Source organism: Notechis scutatus, chromosome 8, assembly GCF_049901735.1.
Source record: "Notechis scutatus isolate UNSWTSFEM ecotype Mainland chromosome 8, rNotScu1.2, whole genome shotgun sequence".
NCBI lineage: Eukaryota > Metazoa > Chordata > Lepidosauria > Squamata > Elapidae > Notechis > Notechis scutatus.
Window position 1 is genome coordinate 10,158,558 of NC_142016.1, and position 18,551 is coordinate 10,177,108.

Genomic DNA, 18,551 nt, shown 5'->3' on the forward strand with positions numbered 1-18,551 from the left:
ACTGCAGCTCAGGTAAAATGATTTTTCTGGATTTTACTGTTTGGTTATTAATCTACTGTAGGACGTTTAACCAAAGAGAAATATTTTTGACCTCATGAATATTAAAGATATCAGTTAACTTTCTGAAAGAGAGAAATGGTTAGTGGGTAGGAAATGGATATATGCATTCTACTAAACTATGGTTTGTTTCCCAACATAAACCACCTTGAGCTCCTGGAGGAAAGTGAGAAATAAATCTCACATGCTGGCTGGGGAAATCTGGAACCTATCTTAAACTTGCTGAGGTTGAGAAACAGCACATTAAAGAAATTATCAAATAAAGGAAGTTAGGTTTCTCTTTCTTTTGTCAACCCTGGCTTTAGCTCTCTTTAATGCGCTGAGGAAACCTCGAAAGTTTCTGCAAAATAACAGAAACTCGCTCCCAAGAGATAAATGTTACCTCAACCTTGTTTGTTTTCTGACGTACCTCCTTCACGTTTATTATCTTTGGTAAATTGTAATTCCCCGCCTGGCCACTTAAGCGCTGCAGCTCAATTCCCACCCCTCCTCCCAACACTATGGCAGCCGCTCGCGCACGCATCTCGATGGTTTCTCCAAACATAGAGACTCTTGCTCGAATGTCAACGATTTCGGCCCCCCTCGAGGGACAGAGGTCTGTTTTCATTCGCGTCCTCAATGACATCACGAGGCGGAAGTCGGAAACAGGAAGTGCTGGATGTTTACCGCGACGACGAGAAGATGGCGACTACTGTGGATACAGGAGCCTCTGAGGATGAGACGGTGAGAGATGAGCGTTGCTAGAAGAGTGATAGGAGATCGTTGTAGGGCAATCTGGCCACCGGACTGCAACCGAAAGCTTCAGTCCAAGCACAGCCCAAGGTGCCGCGTTGGGAAAGGTTGCTTGTATCTTGGGAAGTAAGGGATTCGGTTTGGCTGCTCTGAATCGGTTGCCAGGGATGGTAAACCTGGGCTGAACTATAACTCCCAACATCCCCAGCGGCCTTGCTGTGAGCTGCAATTCAGCAATGCCTAGAAGACAACTTAATCTTAGTAGATTTTATTTTTATTTGGCGTATGGCACGTGTTAGCCAGGGATCACCGAGGTGGCTGGCTGGCTGCCTCTTGAAAGGGATTTTTTCGGGATTTTTATCTTTTAAATTTTAAAAGATAAAAATTTTCGATCTTTGTAGAAAAGAGACCCGTCAAAGCAGATGATGGGAAGAGTTAATGGTGCAAAAGTGGGATAAAAAAAGAGAATCTCATTCTTTTTGTTTTGTTAATACTGTAGGGTGAATAGGTAGATGCTGAAAGTGTAAATTTAAAATATTCTACAAATTATCAGTTTAGTTCCATTTCTCCTGTATTTAAGAATTGGTTGAGGAAAGCCTTTTTACATGTAGCCTCATCCCTTCTCCTCTTGCATGTTGAGATATTTTGCCCATTGATTTGTTGATTGGGACCCATCAAGTTGTTTTTGACTTCTAGCAACTGCATAGATTTTATCCATGATTGGTCTGTAATCTGTCCTTTCAAGACTCCCAATGGTTCACTTCATCATCACTGTAACTGAATCTAGCCATCTTACTCAGGGGTCCCCAAACTTGGCAATTTTAAGACTTGTGGACTGCTATGCTGGCTGGAGAATTCTGGGAGTTGAAGTCCACAAGTCTTAAAGTTGCAATGTTTGGAGCCCTCTGATCCTACTCTGGTTGACCTATTTCCCCTTATATTGTTAACATTATATATTATATAGATATACTACACATATTATATAATCATTAACATTGTATTGTTGAGAGTGAGTAAGGATAATTGGTTTTTTCTTCGGTTTTGACAAACCACTCTATCATCCTTGATCACTTTCTGTATTTTAATTGTAATGGATAGAGAGAATTTACTATGAAAGTATTTTCATTTTCTCTTGGTACTATATTGCTAAAGTTCAAGACAGTAATTACCCCCCCGCCCCTCCCTAAATGCAATGTTTTTTAACCCAAAAAAAAAATTAAGGAAATGATGGGAAAAAAAAAAAAAAAAAACCCCCCCCCCCCCCTCCCCCCCCCCCCCCCCCACCCCCCCCCCCCCCCCCCCCCCCCCCCCCCCTCCAAAAAAAAAAATTCTCCAAAAATTTTTTTAAATCTTAATTTTTTTTTTAAATTTAAGCCTCTGTCTTAAACTTTTTGATCTCTTAGAAAATACAAAATTAGGTATCAGATCCTGAGTGACAAAATTAGACACATCTTGGTCATGGTTTTAGACGAGTACAAATAGACAATAACAGCAGTGAAAATCCCATATATCCACCAAGTCAGATCCTAAAAGTGTCAGGCCTGTATGCCAACCATGGGCTAAAATGCAAGAAGCAATAGAACCAATCTGTAACAAATGGGCTCTATCAATTAAAAAGAAATGTGGCTAAAATCAGTATGGTAACAAAAATGTTTAGTGTTTTATTTAGTAGGTGATCCTGATTGTGAAACTGCTTTTTATACATAGTGTATTGTATAACCCTTTATCTCAATCCCAGATTATTATTATTTTAAAAACATATTCCAGATGGTTTCCAACACTTCAGACAGTCTGATGACAGCTGAAGAAGCTGCTGCCCAAAAGAGAGAAGAACGGCTTAGAAAATTCCGAGAGCTTCATTTGAAAAGGGTAAGGTTACTTTGTGACTTTTGGATTCAAATCCCAGAACAGTAAATCTACTGGGCCATACCCTTGTAAGACTTAATTAAATTATATAGCACAGTGTACAAGATTTATGGAGCAACAGTTTAGCATGCAAGATAGAAAATGGCTTGGAGAGGGCGAGAAGAAAAAAAGATTGGTAGTTTAGGACATAAAATTTGTAATAGTTTTTATTTTAATTCTGTTTGCTACCAAAAGTCACTTGTTGATGTAGGCATCCATATAAATGGGATAAATAAATAATAAAAGAAATATTTTGTACAGTCTTAATACTGGGAGTAGGACTCAACCATGGAAACTGATCTTCCGAGATACTACATGCCTGCATCTTTTCAGGATTCCTGAAAGTGAAAATAATAGGAAACAAGAGCTGACCTCATATTTTTGGAAGTACATTGTCAATATCTTAAGAACAACTCCATAATTAGAGGTAATCTGAGGTCCTTGGAATTACCAGCGATAAATGAATGTTTTTATATTACCAAGGCTGAGGAATGATGTTACAGGTAGTGCCTGAGTGAAGAAAGAGCTCCTAAATTCATCTTTAACTCAAATTCTTAAATCAGAACTTGTACTTACAAACTGATTGCCTGCTACTAAAAAATGGCAGATGGAGTTATCCTTCCTGGAGCCAATGAATCATTGAAACTCCACTTTCAGGAACCACTGAAAATTTCAGGCTGTATTTTAAAAACACATAATTTTAGCAATTAATCAGCTCAAGAAGGAGAACATCACTCACCATCTTCAGTAGTAGGCAGCCTTTAAGGGTTGTTCTTCAATCACCATGTTCTTCACCCGGGTAATGCTTGTTGTATTAAATGACAGTAAGAGCCAGAACAATTACTATTATGCAGTAACAGCCCACCAATAAGCAGATTAATAAGCCTCAGCTGCAGGATCTGCTTTTCAATTTTTATTCGCATTGCCACAAGAATTCACTGGTAGAGTTTTTCTTACTATTGGTGAAGTTTGTAGCTTTCTTAATTTTTTTGCTGCTTATCCCCGATTTGTTTCTATTTTCTAATTTATCAATCGCTGGTAAATGGGAGACGTTATCTCTTGTTTATTTTTAAAAGAATGAAGCCCGTAAGTTAAATCATCAGGAAGTTGTGGAAGAAGATAAAAGGCTGAAGTTACCAACCAACTGGGAAGCAAAAAAGGCTCGCTTAGAATGGGAACTCAAAGTGGAAGAAAAGAAAAAGGTAAACAAGCAAAAAAACAGTTAGAAGAAGTCCCTACGGTTACTGTTTTTTCACTGGGTTATATTAGAAATGAGCAATGATAGATACAATCGGGTGGGATTCTGCTGGTTAGGATGGTTCTATAGAACCGGTTGTTATGATTCTGTGCAGTTTGGAGAACCAGCAAATCATGCCCCTGGCTGGCCCCGCCCCTCTCCGCCCTCCCCTCCCCGTCCAGTCAGCCCTTATCTTGCACATCACGCACATGCCCAACATCGCTGATTGCATTCTCCCCCGCCCAGTCACTCCTTAAGGTTTTTTCCCCCCTCCTGATGATCAGCTGTTCTGACGATCAGCTGTGTGCCGGGATCCCCCTCTCTGTCTTACTGTTTCACCCAGGAGGCTTTCCTGAGGCCGCAGGAGCCCCAAAAATGGTGTGTGTGTGTGTTGCAAAAAAAGAAGCCACACCCACCCAGTCACATGGCCACGCCCATCTAGCCACGCCCACAGAACTGGTAGTAAAAATATTTGCATCCCACCCCTGGATACAATACTTGCACCGTTACTGGAAAATACTGGCATCCAAATATAGCCCTGCATTAGTGCACAAAACATGTGATATACATTAATAACTCTCGAAATAATTCTATCAAAGATATTTTTATGTTTTAAGTGGAAGGGCCAAACGTAGCTTCTGAAAGACCAAAATTCTGTTCCAAAAAATGAGATTTTATAACCCTTCGCCAAATGAGTAAAACCACAGTTCGCATAATATTTTTTAGAATTTCTAATATAACATTAGCATGCATTTGTGATTTCAAGGAAACTGATATTCTTTTGTGCCATGTGCTTGCAACAGTCCACTCAGTGAGTCTTTGAATTAGGCAGGATTTAAACAAGGGGTTTCATAATTCATTCCTTTTGTCAGGATGTTCTAATCTAGAACACTGTCAAAAGAGGTTGGAATTATGGATATAGCCCTATCAGAAAGAGAAATCAACAGCAGATCATGTATAATTCAGATGAAGACTAATTTTATAAGGAAGTGTAAAATATAAATTTTAGCTCATAGAGGAATATTGTTTTGAGGATCTGTGTTTTAAATTATTAAAATGAGTTTACTATATACTAGGAATGCCTGCTGAAAGGGGAAGATTATGAGAGAGTAAAGCTGCTAGAAGTAAGTGCAGAAGATGCAGAACGCTTTGAAAGGAAAAGAAAGAAGAGAAATCCTGATCTTGGGTTTTCAGGTAGGGGGAATGATCCTTACTGTTTTCAAATACATGTTGTACACCATGGCCCATAACGGGTTCTTCTATAGCCATGATGGCAAACCTATGGCAAGCATGCCAGAGGTGGCACGCAGAGCCCTCTCTGGACATGCGAGCCGTCACCCATCTCAGCTCCACCGTGCATGCACACCTCCCCCCTGCCAGCTGGTCTTCGGATCTCTGCCATGGATGTGTGGGGAGTGAGCCACATGGGGAGCACGTGTGTATTGCATTTTGGGGATGCATGTGTGTGCGCTTTGGGCACTCAGTGCCGAAAAGGTTAGCCATCACTGTTCTATAGTATTTGGCCCTGTGGGTCATAAAAAAATTGGAAGGGGATCATAAAACATTTGCAGAATTGATTGTGGTTACACAGCCAAAGTGGGAAGATTGTCAGAGATACTTGTCCATCAAAGCATCTTTATTTATTATTTATTCTTCTGTATGTAAATGAAGACTCAATCATGCAGGCCAAAAGTATCTAAAGAGGTTAAATCATGGCAACTGGACCAAAGTTTATTAAGCTGAGAGATTTCGTTACTCATCCAAGTAACTTCTTTAATCAAAATGAAAATTTTTTGGTTAGGTATAGTGTCAGAAAGTTGGAATGTACTAACTCTGCCAGACTGCAAGGAGTTTCTTCTCAAAATGAAATGCAGTATGTAAATGAAGAGCATTATTTACATATTGAATTTCATTTTGAGGAGAAATCCCGCTGCAGTCAGTCTGGCAGAGTTAGTATATTCCAAGGACTTTCCGACTCTGTGCCTAACCTAAACAAAAAAAATCATTTTGACTGAAGAACTTACTTGGATGAGTAACAAAACATCTGTTTAATAAACTTGGTCCAGTTGCCATGATTTCATCTTTTAAATATTCTTCATCTTATTCCTAAGAAAGAGGTTACACAAACTTATTTATCATTGTGGTGGTGGGGGAATAACAATATTGCTGAGATAAGGTTGCCCTATTTAGTAAAAGTTTATTGTTCATTAAGCTAATTTCTTTGCTCCATAGACTATGCAGCTGCTCAATTACGTCAGTATCAGCGGTTGACCAAGCAAATTAAACCTGATCTGGAAAAGTATGAACAATTAAGAGAAGAAAGGCAAGTAATTTTGTTCACAGGTTGTTGTTGATGATGATGATGATGTGGTAGAAGGATCTAGAACGAATATTTACAAATGAGATCATTTCCAAAGGCATATGAATTAGAACACAGGTACTCCATGACTTAGGAAGGTAATTGAGCCTGCAATTTTGATCATAAGTCATGATGGTTATAAACCAGGCTACCATGTGATTGTGCACATTGCATTTCGAATGCCGCAGTCATTAAGCAAACCCATTGTTTGTTATAAGATGTTTTTTGCTGCAAATTAGAAATAGTGGTTTCTGGCAAAAATATATATCATGGCCCCATGACAAGAAGACACTGCAAACGTCCATAAATGCGGCTGGTGGCCCAAAATGTGACGTGTGCATGTGAGGTTGATAAATCTGGGTATAAGCTTTTTCAGGCTACATTATAATTTTGAACAGACACTAAATGACCAGTCCTAAGTCAAGGACTACCTCTAAATAATTTTGCACAGCTGGCATTAAAGTAGAGGGGTAAAGTTCCATCTACTTGGTTCAATTTTGGTTAAAGAGAATGAGAAAAGTTGAAAAGATTACCGATATGGAATTAGAGTACAGACTCTTAATCAGCACTACTGTAATGGGTTAGATTAATATTTTTTTGTCCCAAATTTCTGAGCTAGAGAAATTTCACAAAAATGTTACTGTTAACATTCATTTTCTCCTTCAGTGGTGAAGATTTTTTTCCAACTTCAAATAGTTTACTCCATGGAACTCATGTGCCCTCCAAAGAAGGCGTTGACAAAATGGTTTCAGATCTTGAAAAACAGTGAGTGCCATATTCATAATGAACTGCATGTTTAAATTTATTAAGCATCTTGTATATGTGTTTATCATAGACCTCCTGCTGAAGTTTTATTTCAGATTGCATTATTTAAGCACTTTGTACTTAGAGTCAATCTCATTTTCTTTCCTATTTATTTTCCAAATAATATAATTATCAGACAAGGCTTTGCCCCTTTTAAATGATTCTAAGTAATTATATTAACTATAGAACCCAGAGATTGATTTGCTTTGGAGTGGATTAATGGAGTTTTTTTATTCCCCTTGACTCCATTAGCTGAATATACAAGGGGAAAAAAATATATTACTGTCTTCAAATGAAAAACACCCAGTACCTCATTAAAATATGAATTCAAGATATATATACGAACATAGGCTGACTATTTCGGTTTCTCTTTCAGAATTCAAAAACGTGAAAAATACAGCCGGAGACGTTCTTACAATGACGATGCAGATATTGACTACATTAATGAGCGGAATGCCAAGTTCAATAAGAAGGCTGAGAGGTTCTACGGGAAATACACTGCAGAAATTAAACAGAATTTGGAAAGAGGGACAGCTGTATAGACCAAAAAGTTCAGGAGGTTGGCCTTGCTTTCTCAGTTTGGCTTCTTTAAAACCTTCATGTGCAAAATACACCTTGCAAACATGTTCTATAGTACTCCTTCTCTCAAAGGGTATGTTAGAAAAGTTTTAACAATTATGTAATTGTAGAAAACCAAAGTATTTGAAGTTTTGGTTGGTGAGCCAATTGTTATTTCATTTTTGTTTTTTTAATGAAGATGAAAATGTTAAATCACAAATCCAGATTTTTTAATGTACCTGTGGTTTATTTGAAAACCATTACAATTGTGTTAGTTGATAGTTAATTTTGGTAGTTTGATTAAACTAAGAGCCATAGCATATAAATCTGTTTTAATTTAAAACACTTTTGATATGTTATGTCTGCTTAACGAGCATCTGGTTTATAACACAATTAGTGGGAAGCCCCAAAAAGTAATGAAACATAATTCAGACAGATGCACAAAACATATCCAAAGTAGTCTTGGCTTTTGTACACAAAAAAAGGCTGGGTTAGAAAGCTCCTTAAATATTATCTTTAGAAACGTGTGTAATATTGTTTATACAGGTAATCTTCAACATATGACTGCTTGTTCAGGGATCTCCATAGTGCCACACTCCCCCAATTTCCCAGCACCCACTTGCTATCCATCCTGTTTCCCACCCACAGCATCTTTCCATCCCCTCATAATCCTTACTTGGTACTCAACTCTTTCCACTTAATCACCCTTACAGTCCTCAGGTTACAGCAGCAATGGAGATTGCTGTCACTAAGTAATGCATTCATATATCATGCTTATTGACTGTCATTATTGGTAATTCCACTCAAATTACTATTGTAACCAGAGGATACCTTTATAACAAATTGTTTCATCAAGATGGCATAATTGGTTGTTTTATTATTCTGTTACATCAGGTGTCAGATGTGTAAAAGGCATTTGTGCCTGGGTTAATGGTGGCACACAGTATCCCCAACAATTGGCTGCTGTTCAGGGTTACCTTCCTCCTTTTAGGCCTTGCAAGTTGATGTAGCCTTGTAAATTTCCTTAATGTTCAATTCTTAAAACAACTCAGTCTGTAAAATGGCATTGAAGCTTTTCCTCCCTCCAAATGTTCTTGTGCTTGTTGGAATGAGGTGCTGCCTCAATATGCTTGCTCTTTTCTGCTTGTTGCCAGCTGAGCTGCCAAATTAGGCAGGAATCCCACCAGCATATGGTGCTCATTATAGCTTCTAGCCCTGGCAATTGAGATAACCCTCTTGCCTTCCTGAAATTGCTGTTGCCGGTAATAATTGGTACATTGCTGAAAAGGCTGGGGGGGTGGGGGGAGTTCAATTTGCTAGACAGTGTGGATGCTAGTAAGTAAACTGTCAGTGGGGGAATTAAGAGTCCATTTCCTCTGGAGTTTCTAGGGCTGTATACCCAATTATTTGTGGTAACATATGACTTTACTGCCATTGGAGTTGGTTCCAAAACTGAAGGTGGTACAGAATACTTGGCTGATGCAATTGGAGGACTGGGCTGGCTTGCCTTTACAGAGCTTGGGGCTAGGTTCTGAAGTCTCTTCTCTCCATCTTGGCCTACTGCTTGCATTCTGTCAATAGCATCTTACATCTAATGCAAGAAAAGTCCACTCCTACTCTGGGACAAGAAAATAATTCAGGCCTGGATAGAGTTTGGGAAGATCTTTATAGGCTCCTAAAGGCGAATGAATTCAATGTTTTGAAGACTTCCACTTTAATGAAGAAAGCTTCCAAACAAAGGACAAGCTTGATCACCAAATTGCCTAGGTATATGTTAATTTTCTAAGATTAATTAATGAAAACCCCCCCCCCCCCCCCCCCCCCCCCCCCCCCCCCCCCCCCCCCCCCCCCCCCCCCCCCCCCCCCCCCCCCCCCCCCCCTTGGGGGAAGTCATGAGGATGTGCTCAGCATGATTAAAGATAGCTGTTTTATCATTTTTGTATCTACCTTCATGTTTGTAAAATATCACAACTGTTAATTCAGAATTCATTAGTTACCTGTCACCATACAGGTTTCTGATCAATTTATGTGCAACAGAGTTGTAAAAATCTTTAATACTATTTGCAGTAAGTTTCCTTTCTCAGCATTTGGGAATATAGTTAAATATCCAATATCTCCAATAAAATGAGTTCTGATTTATAACCCATTCAAGAGCATTTCTAATTTAGTATTGCAATTCTTTATTACAAAGGTTGCAAGTTTATCTCCAGACAATAACTTGGATCCTTTATTTACTGATGAAGGGCAACTGTACACAGGACAAAGCTATTTTCATTTTAATCTTCTAGCAAAGAGAAGAAACATTTCTACATACTTTCTTCCAGCACCATCTTGCAGTTGGCAATATCATTTAAGCAGATGAAACTAAATTTGTAGATATGCCTTATTTGGGTACTTGCAAGGATAAACAGGTACCCAGCGACTCCAAAAATTGTTAACATTCATTTTGCTCCTTTTAAACTCTCTGTGGACTGATTTGGAAGTTTCAAGTGGTACTTCTAATACATTATACTTCTGCTCTAAAGTATCCATTGTACCCCTTAACACAAAAGCAGACAGGATAATTCCAAACCAGTCTGTTCAATGGATGGCAAACATTCCAGGAGGCTCACCAATAGTTTATAGGTAATCCATCTCTACTCATATACTACTTGGATCTTTTATATTTCAGACAAAAGAATCTAATCAAATATGTAATTTGCTAAAATAGCTATTTTTGCATGTCTTTGTTCCTTTGAATAAAAACAGTACATTTCCACAGAATATTCAGTTTATTTGAAATTCTTTATTACAGATTTTTATGAAAATGGCAGAAAATATGCAGCTTATACAAATTCATCCTTCACTAATTTTGAATGCCATTTTTTTCTTGAATACCATTGTAATGTCATACAGTTCAAAACATTTGGCTATAGTACAATATTTACACAAGCTATGAAATTAAGTAAAAAACAATCAACAGCATATTACCTAAATTTGCTCTGCCCAGCCCTTTCTGCTTGAAGCATGACTTCTTTAAATGTTTGTGTCAAGCTTATTCACAGCTAAATAAGAACTTTAGAAATTTTTCTTACAATTGTTGCAAGGAGAGTAATTTATGGAGTGTTGATAACAGGCAAGGATTAATATGAAAATACTAGAACCTCACTAATGTATCTTTTGTTGTCTTTGTACTTACTGCAATAAGTAAGTACAATTGTTAAAGCAAAACATTAACTACATAGGTAAAATGAATTACCAACAGGAGCCATACATAACAGTTTAAAAGTGCTTAACAAAAAGTATAAAATGAAAATTATAAAATGAAGAAACCTTCATTTGTTATGTTACATATATTACACACTAAAATCTATCAGTAAGATATTCCTGTTTGTGACATAATCTATTTCAGTCAAAAAGCAAAATTTACAGAAAAAAAATCCTACCTGCATTCACTTGGTCTGTATATTCCATTTTCTATCTGCAAAACAAATTCTAGTTTCAAATGAGGTAACCTACATTTAAATCTCAAATATGAGATATTTTGGATTTCAGATGCTATTAACCAGAACAGAACTACTAGCGTGCTCTGAAAGTTGTACTTTCAGGTAAAAAAATTATGAAACTCTATTTTCTTCATTCTTAACAGGAATCCACTGGCCAACAGAGCCCTTTTTCTCTTCTCTTGTTGGGGATACTACCGGGTTTTTACAAAGCAGACTTGCTGATTTCAGGGTCAGTGGCCTTGGCATTATATTCTAAAAAATAGAAAATTAGAGTAAGTCAGCATTTGTCACTGTCATAAGTCAATCATTATTCAAGCAAATGTGTTTATTCTTACACGTAGCATAATAAAATATTGGATTGTTAGGATATTTAGGGATATTCCTACAGTATCCTAAAACTACAATTCTTCCTAAGGATGTACAAAAGTACTAAGTTTCACAGAAATTACATGAACAAAATAAAATGCAAACTCACAAATCAATTCCATATGAACTTAAGTACTTTGCTTTTCTTAATATTCATAATAGCCATGAAGAAATTAAGTTTCCCCTATACTAGGAATATACTTTGCATGGTTTTGAATTAAAGGTGACAGGATAACAACAAAATAAGGAGTTGGGAGGTACCTTGGAGGGCTTCTAGTCTAAATCCCTGCTCAAGCAGGAGACCTTATTCCATCCCAGACAAGTGGTTGGAATATGACAATTCCCTGCATGATAACTTGGGAACAACTCTGCCAAAATTTAATTGGGCTGTATAAGATTGCAAAATAATCCTACACTAAAATCGCTAAGCAGTTTCTTGCTTTCAGACAACTGAACTTACGTTAGGACTAAGAGTAATGCCCCTCATCACAGATGTCATCTCAATTCCTTTTTTCTCTTCTGTTTGTCTGTTAGAAAGAAGATTTACATTTTAAGTTACTGCCACCTAAATAATTCAACAAATGGTGTGGTCTAGTCTCTTGATTAACACACAAACACTACAATTGCTAATCTGAAAATACTTCTATCAGGCTTCCGATAGATTATTGGTATTAAGAAGCAAGTGTAGACAAGTCTTTGCTATTTTCAGTACATTTAGCTCAAGATCAATACCCATTCATAAATTTTAGTTTCTTTGCAAAATGGATTAATGGAAAGGTTGCCATTAATTCTTCATTAAGAATTACATTTTGTTATTTCTTATTAAAGAATTGAGGAAATATTTTCAAATAGGCAGTTAGTTTGTCTTTTAATACATGGGAATGGAACGTGTAGAATATTTTAATACCACCTAATATCACAGATTTTATTCTTAATTTGTTCAATTTTATATAAATGTTTTCCAACTCCTCCCATGAGCCAGAACAATAATCAATTACCAACAGATTTTCTTCATCAGAACTGCAGACCATATTCATGATTTCTATTTTGAATTTGAATTGGCATCTTCAGTCTCAAGAGACTATGATATCGTGCTCTGAAAAGAGGTCCTAAAACAGCATCTAGTGTGGCTAAAAAGGCCAATTCGAGTGGCAATCCCTTCCACACTGAGGACAGATAGTCTGTCTCCTGTCTAGCCCTCAGATTTAGCTGGTTCTGGGACTGCCTCTTTGCTTCAGCATGCAGAACTAGCGTCTCTTCGAATTGAAGAAGGCCATGCTGTGTCTTTAGCCTCCAAGCTGAACTATCAGAGGTCAAGGTTTCCCAGCTGTTGATGTCCATTCCCAAGGCCTTTAGATCCTTCTGGCGTATGTCCTTATATCGCAGCTGTGGTCTCCCTCTAGGGTGCTTTCCCTGCACTAATTCTCCATACAGATCTTTCAGAATCCAACCATCAGCCATCCTCACAACATGCCCAAGCCAGCATAGATGTCACTGTTTCAATAGTATATACATGCTAGAAATTCTAGCACGTTCCAAGACTGCGCTATTTGGAACTTTGTCATGCCAGGTGATGCCAAGAATACATTGGAGACAGTGCATATGAAAGGTGTTCAACTTTCTCTACTGCCATGCAGAGATGGGTTTCTACCGGTTCTGTCCACCTCTGTAGAACTGGTAGCTCTGAAGAGCAGCAGACATAGAACCAGTTCTATGTCTGCTGATGTTTTTGCCCACCCTGCCTCTAACCTGATCTTTATTTCCTGATTTTTCAACTTCAGCTGCTGAACAAGGCACAGCTGTAGTTAAAAAAACAAGAAAAGAGGTGCTAATGATGATTTAATGATGATTTACAGGCGTGCATGGTATATCCCGAACCAGTAGTTAACCCTGTCCTATCCCACCCCTGCTGCCATGCATAAAGGGTCCAAGACTCGCTGCAGTACAAGAGTGTGCTCAAGACACAGACTGTATAGACCTGAATCTTTTTATGTTCCATCAGCTTCTTATTAAGCCATAATCTCTTTGTAAGTCTGATTTCTATAAGACAGAAATAAAGTATGTAAAATGTGTTGTGTTTGGATAATGGATTTCTGGAAAAAAAATTGTTCCATGACAGTTTAAATATATATTTTGTTTAAAGTTTAAAATCCATTTGATATAGTTTGACTGGGTTAACAAGAAAAAATGGAAGGATTAAAAAATATTTACTTTTATTAATAGGATTATTTTTTAAAAAATCAGAAGTTGGGTGATTTCAAGATTACATAGTAAAGATTTGGTAACCAAAATTTGTTAACAAATTCCACAACTCAGTTTTCAAAAAGCTTATTTTCCAACTATGAAATAATGCAAGATTTTTTCAAGGGACTCTTACAAAGCTTTCATTATTTGAAAATATATTTTATGTTTACCTTAAAATCTAAGTTCTCTTTTGGATTTCCATTTTCATTGGTTTTGGTGTCAATTTTTAAACTGGCTGGTGGGACAATTTTTTCCCCAAAGGTTTTAGCTGCATTAGGGTTAGGGTTTCTCTTTTCTATAGAAAGAATTTGTTTAAAAAACACAAATTTCTCAGAGATCAGTTTTACCCCTGCCCCCATACTTACCAAAAGGCACCACCATTCCCTCATCAGCTTTAATTTAGTGTTCTATTATTTCTTTAAGAAACTCAATGCAATGACTTTCAAAACCAGCCAATAATTCAACAATTGCACTGTAATTTGAAGGCAGATATCTAACATCATTCACTCAATTACAAGGCATCCAATGTATTTATTTTTTTCCAAGATTTGCCATTATTTGTAAGATACACTGTAAGACGCTTCAAACATTGCCATTTTCATATCTGGACAAAGAATTTTCCAAAGAATTTTGGAATACTTTGACAACCCAATATTTTCCCCCCGGAATACCTTTTTCTGTCAAGTGAAGAGGTCTTGTTCGAGAGCAGTTTCTCCACCTTCTATAAACTTCAGGACATACTGTTCTTCCAAACCCATAGTATCCTCAGCTTCTTGAGTTACTTCTGGAGTAACACCTGTGATAGTATGATCTAACAGGAGATCTACTCCGTGATTGATATATTGGATGTGAGCTAGGATGTCTTCTATAATATCTAAAATGGGATCCTTCCCGGTATCTGTAATCGTGTGATCTTGAATGACTCCTGGAATAAGATCTTGAGTATCCTCTGAATACTCCTCTGGATCTCCGAGAACAAATCCTTTTTGCATGTGATCTTGATCTGCTCCTTGATCTACTCCAGCTTGTGGAGGAAGATGAAATACTTGAACTGTAAGGTGAATCATTAGATGATACTGAGGAGGATCGCTTGCTACAGCTGCTCCTTGAACATGACAGAGATCTCCCTTTAGGTGAGCTCAGAGTCAAATCATCCATGAAGCCTATCATCTCATCTGTTGTCTTGCTCACTTTCTGCTTTTCAGAAATTTTAGAACATGCCCCTTCTGCAGTCTGCTGTCCAGTCCCAAATACTTTGGATTGAAAAAAAAAACATATTTTAGAAAACCTCAACAACGTAAACTTACATTTCTTCTATTACTTATGGTCTTTCTGAACTGCCTTATTTCATATTCCATTTTATAAACATCACTAGAACTATTTTCCAACTTTATTCAAATCCTAGCAATAATCAAGTATTTAGGAGACAAGCCTAAGCAATTTACTCAGACACCTGTTTCAGTAGATTAAGAGTCTATCTGCATAGTCAAAATGCAGCTGTTACGTAACTGCCATTTTAGTTTTTTAGGAACACACATCATTGCTATGGAATCTATCCTACTATAAACACAACTATAAACAAGTCTTTCCTTCTATAAATCTGTTTTCCTTATTTTCACTTTCATCATTTTTAATAAATCTGATGCATATTTAGAAAGATTGTACCCTGCTCTTTTCCTCTATCTCAGAATTTCAGACAACTATAAATTCCTAGCTATAAAACATTAACTAAACATAAACCAATTCATTGTTGAAAAGAAATTACCATTAAGTGCCACAGAAATCTCTTTCCTCTTGCAACTTCCATTGATTTGGTGAGGACTCCTGTAAGTTTCAAGATTCACAATCAAATTTATAACTAGATCAACTTTTCCTGATGCAAAAACATCAGTATTTTTCCTAGTGACAGAATACTGAGGTTTATTTCATAAGTACTGTAGTTTGCAATGAAATGCCCTGTAAAATAACACATATTCAAGCACATCTTGAGGTACTATAGTAAACAGTACATGGGGGGAAATCAATTATGTTCAGCCAATTCATCTGTCATCCACCAGCAATATTCATTTTAATTAATTTATTAAATTAAAAGGATACCAAAATTCGCACAGTATACCAAGCCATGTTAATCAGTCTGCACAACACTGAACCACAAAGCAGCCAGGAGAGAGATGCAATCCCAATCAGTACATTTCATATATTAAACTTTTGGCCAGCTAGGTGGCTCTTAATTTCCCTGTGGCTAAGGTGCAACTTAGAGTGCTGGGTCGTTAGAATTTAACCATTTCTCCCTCGCTCTTGCCCCACAGTTTAGCAATACTTACTCTATCTTTGGTTATTGTAAATATCCTCTATGCCTTTGGCTATGATTTTAAACAAACGCATTAGGGGAAAAAAGACCCAAGACCAGAAGGAGTTTAAAAAACAAGGAGTAGACTGCACTGTTACAAACTCAATCCAACTTCAAGTTTATAGCCAAATAATGACAGGACTACAACAAAGGAAAGATAGGAAGAAATTAAGTCTTTTTGTTTAACCACAAATTTTAAAAAAAAATCTGTAATTTGCCCATTAAAACCTGATAGCAGCAGAAATCGGGTATACAATTTCTGTACAAACCAAAAGCAATCTGCGCTTATTTTTCCGAAAACAGCTTTGATACAGGATTTCCGAATAAAATTTTCAGAACCGAATTGAATTTTACGGCCAATGGTGAGTACAGAAAGATTTTACAAAACAAATCAAGGGCAACGCGGAAAGGGTGGACTTTGCGAGCAGATTTTAACGAAGGGAGACCCAATACGGATTTCTACACACTTCGAGCAGCTTCGGCCGATTTTTGCAGACAAGGCTGCTCAAAGGGGAACCCAGGGCAAGCTTACCTCACACACACACACACACCGCCATAAACAACAACAGGCAATAACTAAGGGTGAGCAAACTCTCCTCTCTTCAGTACTTCGACACGATCATCTTAATGCTGCGAAATGGGCGCCCTGCAGTTTCTTGGAGTGAGGTGGACACCCGATACCTCCTCCCTCAGGCCTTTAGGTGTAGCGTTAATATCTCAGGAGGGGAAGGATCAGCGCGGTTAAATCAGGGTTAACTGTGTGAATTTAGCCTTCGTGCCGCCGCCCGTCCAAAGCAGAACATTTTTTTTTAGATCCAACATTCAATTAAAAAAAAAAGCCGAATAAGGACTTACTGGCTCCGCGGAGGTCCCTGAGGGGAGAGCTCGGCTTCCTTAGTCACCGCCATTAGAGCAAAAAAAGGCGAGGCGAGGAAACGCCTGAAAGAAGAAACACTCCGAATTCCTCACGCCAACGACGAAATAGGTTAAGAAAAGCCAGCTCGGCTGCTCGGCTCGCGACTCCCGAGGAGAAAATAATTAGCTCTCCGTTAGTTGCAACCGCCAAAGAAACCGCTTCCTTCGAGCGCCCGGCTCCGACTGAAGGAACCAGAAGCTTCCAGAATAGCCTGGCGCCCGTTGAATGGCAATGGCGTCATTGCGCATGCGTACTACAGTGTGGGCGTGGCCTGGATTGTCACCATAGAAACAGGGTTCTGCTCCCCTAAACTGTGCCCAGGTATTCTTCACTTACAACACGTTCAAAGTTACAGTGGCACTGAAAGAAGTGACTTATGGACCCTTTTTCACAATTATGACCATTGCAGGTCACATGATCAAAACTCACCATGCTCGGCGACTGATTCATATTTATGACGGTCCCAGGGTCATGGGATCCCCTTTTGCGACCTTCTGACAAGCAAAGTCAGTGGAGAATCCAGATTCACTTAACAACCAGGTTACTAACTTAGCAAATGGAATGATTCACTTAACAACGGTGGCTAGAAGTCGTAAAATGGGGGCAAAATTCACTTAACAAATGTTTCACTTAGCAACATAAATTTTGGGCTCAGTTGTCGTAATTCGAGGACTACCTGTATTGTGCTGTACCGGTAGACCTCAACTTACATCAGTTCACTTAGCGACAATTCAAAGTTCAAAGTCCTGACAAATTATGACCTTTTTTTCACCCTTGTGACTGTTTGCAGCCTCCCCATTGTCACGATTAAAATTCGGACACTTGGCAACTGGCAACTGTATTTATGATACATTTGATTACCTTACAGGGAAAAAAAGTAAACCTACACAAATCGACTTGCAATGTATGTACTTCCTAGGGAATTAGAAATCGAGAATCTTTCAGAAACATTCTCATGATTTGCACTTTCCACCTTGCCTCATTCTTAAGCATAAAAAGCAGTCGTGGGGGCAATTGCCACTTCTTTTTAAAATGCCAGAGTTTTGCCTCCCGTGCTAGATTTGACCTTGACACAGGCCCAATGTCTGATATTTTTTTTCAATATAGACCAGGGATCTCCAACCTTGGCAACTTTAAGACTTGTGGACTTCAACTCCCAGAATTCCTCAGCCAGCTTTGCTGGCTGAGGAATTCTGGGAGTTGAAGTCCACAAGTCTTAAAGTTGCCAAGGATAGAGACCTCTGACATAGACCACCCTGTCCTTGAATGGATAGGTGGACTGGACATCAACATTTGAACCATCATAAGTCCATGTATTTGCCATATGCTAAATAAATGACCTTGACATAACAGAATAGTTGTTTCGATTTTTAAAAAGATTCAAAACACAGGCATCACCGTTTTCGGTAGAGCGCCAGCGCAGCCCACTTACCCGCTACCAAATCGCTCCCGCCCTCCGTCGCTTGGGGCGCACGCGCAGCCTTGCAAGCGGGACGTCGAGAACGCCTTGCGCACGTGCGAGCAGGCGAGCCGAGTTC

At 38.3% G+C, this 18,551-nt stretch overlaps 2 protein-coding genes across 4 annotated transcripts; one reads left to right on the forward strand and one right to left on the reverse strand.

The window, feature by feature from the left end:
• The first annotated feature begins 658 nt into the window (after positions 1 to 658).
• On the forward strand, positions 659 to 8,939 carry SYF2 (SYF2 pre-mRNA splicing factor). 3 transcript variants are annotated; one of them, XM_087970613.1, is made up of 7 exons: positions 659 to 780; positions 2,557 to 2,658; positions 3,771 to 3,896; positions 5,008 to 5,125; positions 6,164 to 6,254; positions 6,957 to 7,055; positions 7,471 to 8,939. In XM_087970613.1, exons 1-7 carry the CDS (start codon positions 676 to 678, stop codon positions 7,634 to 7,636), a joined length of 807 nt encoding a protein of 268 aa, XP_087826739.1. In that variant the 5' UTR covers positions 659 to 675; the 3' UTR covers positions 7,637 to 8,939. The 3 variants fall into 3 exon arrangements, with proteins under 3 accessions (XP_087826739.1, XP_087826741.1, XP_087826740.1); XM_087970615.1 differs by having other exon boundaries at positions 714 to 780; positions 2,528 to 2,658; XM_087970614.1 differs by having other exon boundaries at positions 728 to 879.
• Positions 8,940 to 11,070: 2,131 nt separating this feature from the next.
• Positions 11,071 to 17,146, reverse strand: RSRP1 (arginine and serine rich protein 1). The gene is given in 6 exon segments (XM_087970634.1): positions 11,071 to 11,258; positions 11,261 to 11,389; positions 13,918 to 14,042; positions 14,419 to 15,000; positions 15,513 to 15,571; positions 16,953 to 17,146. Coding segments are annotated over 6 exon segments (996 nt in total). The 5' UTR covers positions 17,006 to 17,146; the 3' UTR covers positions 11,071 to 11,210.
• Between the last annotated feature and the right edge of the window lie 1,405 nt (positions 17,147 to 18,551).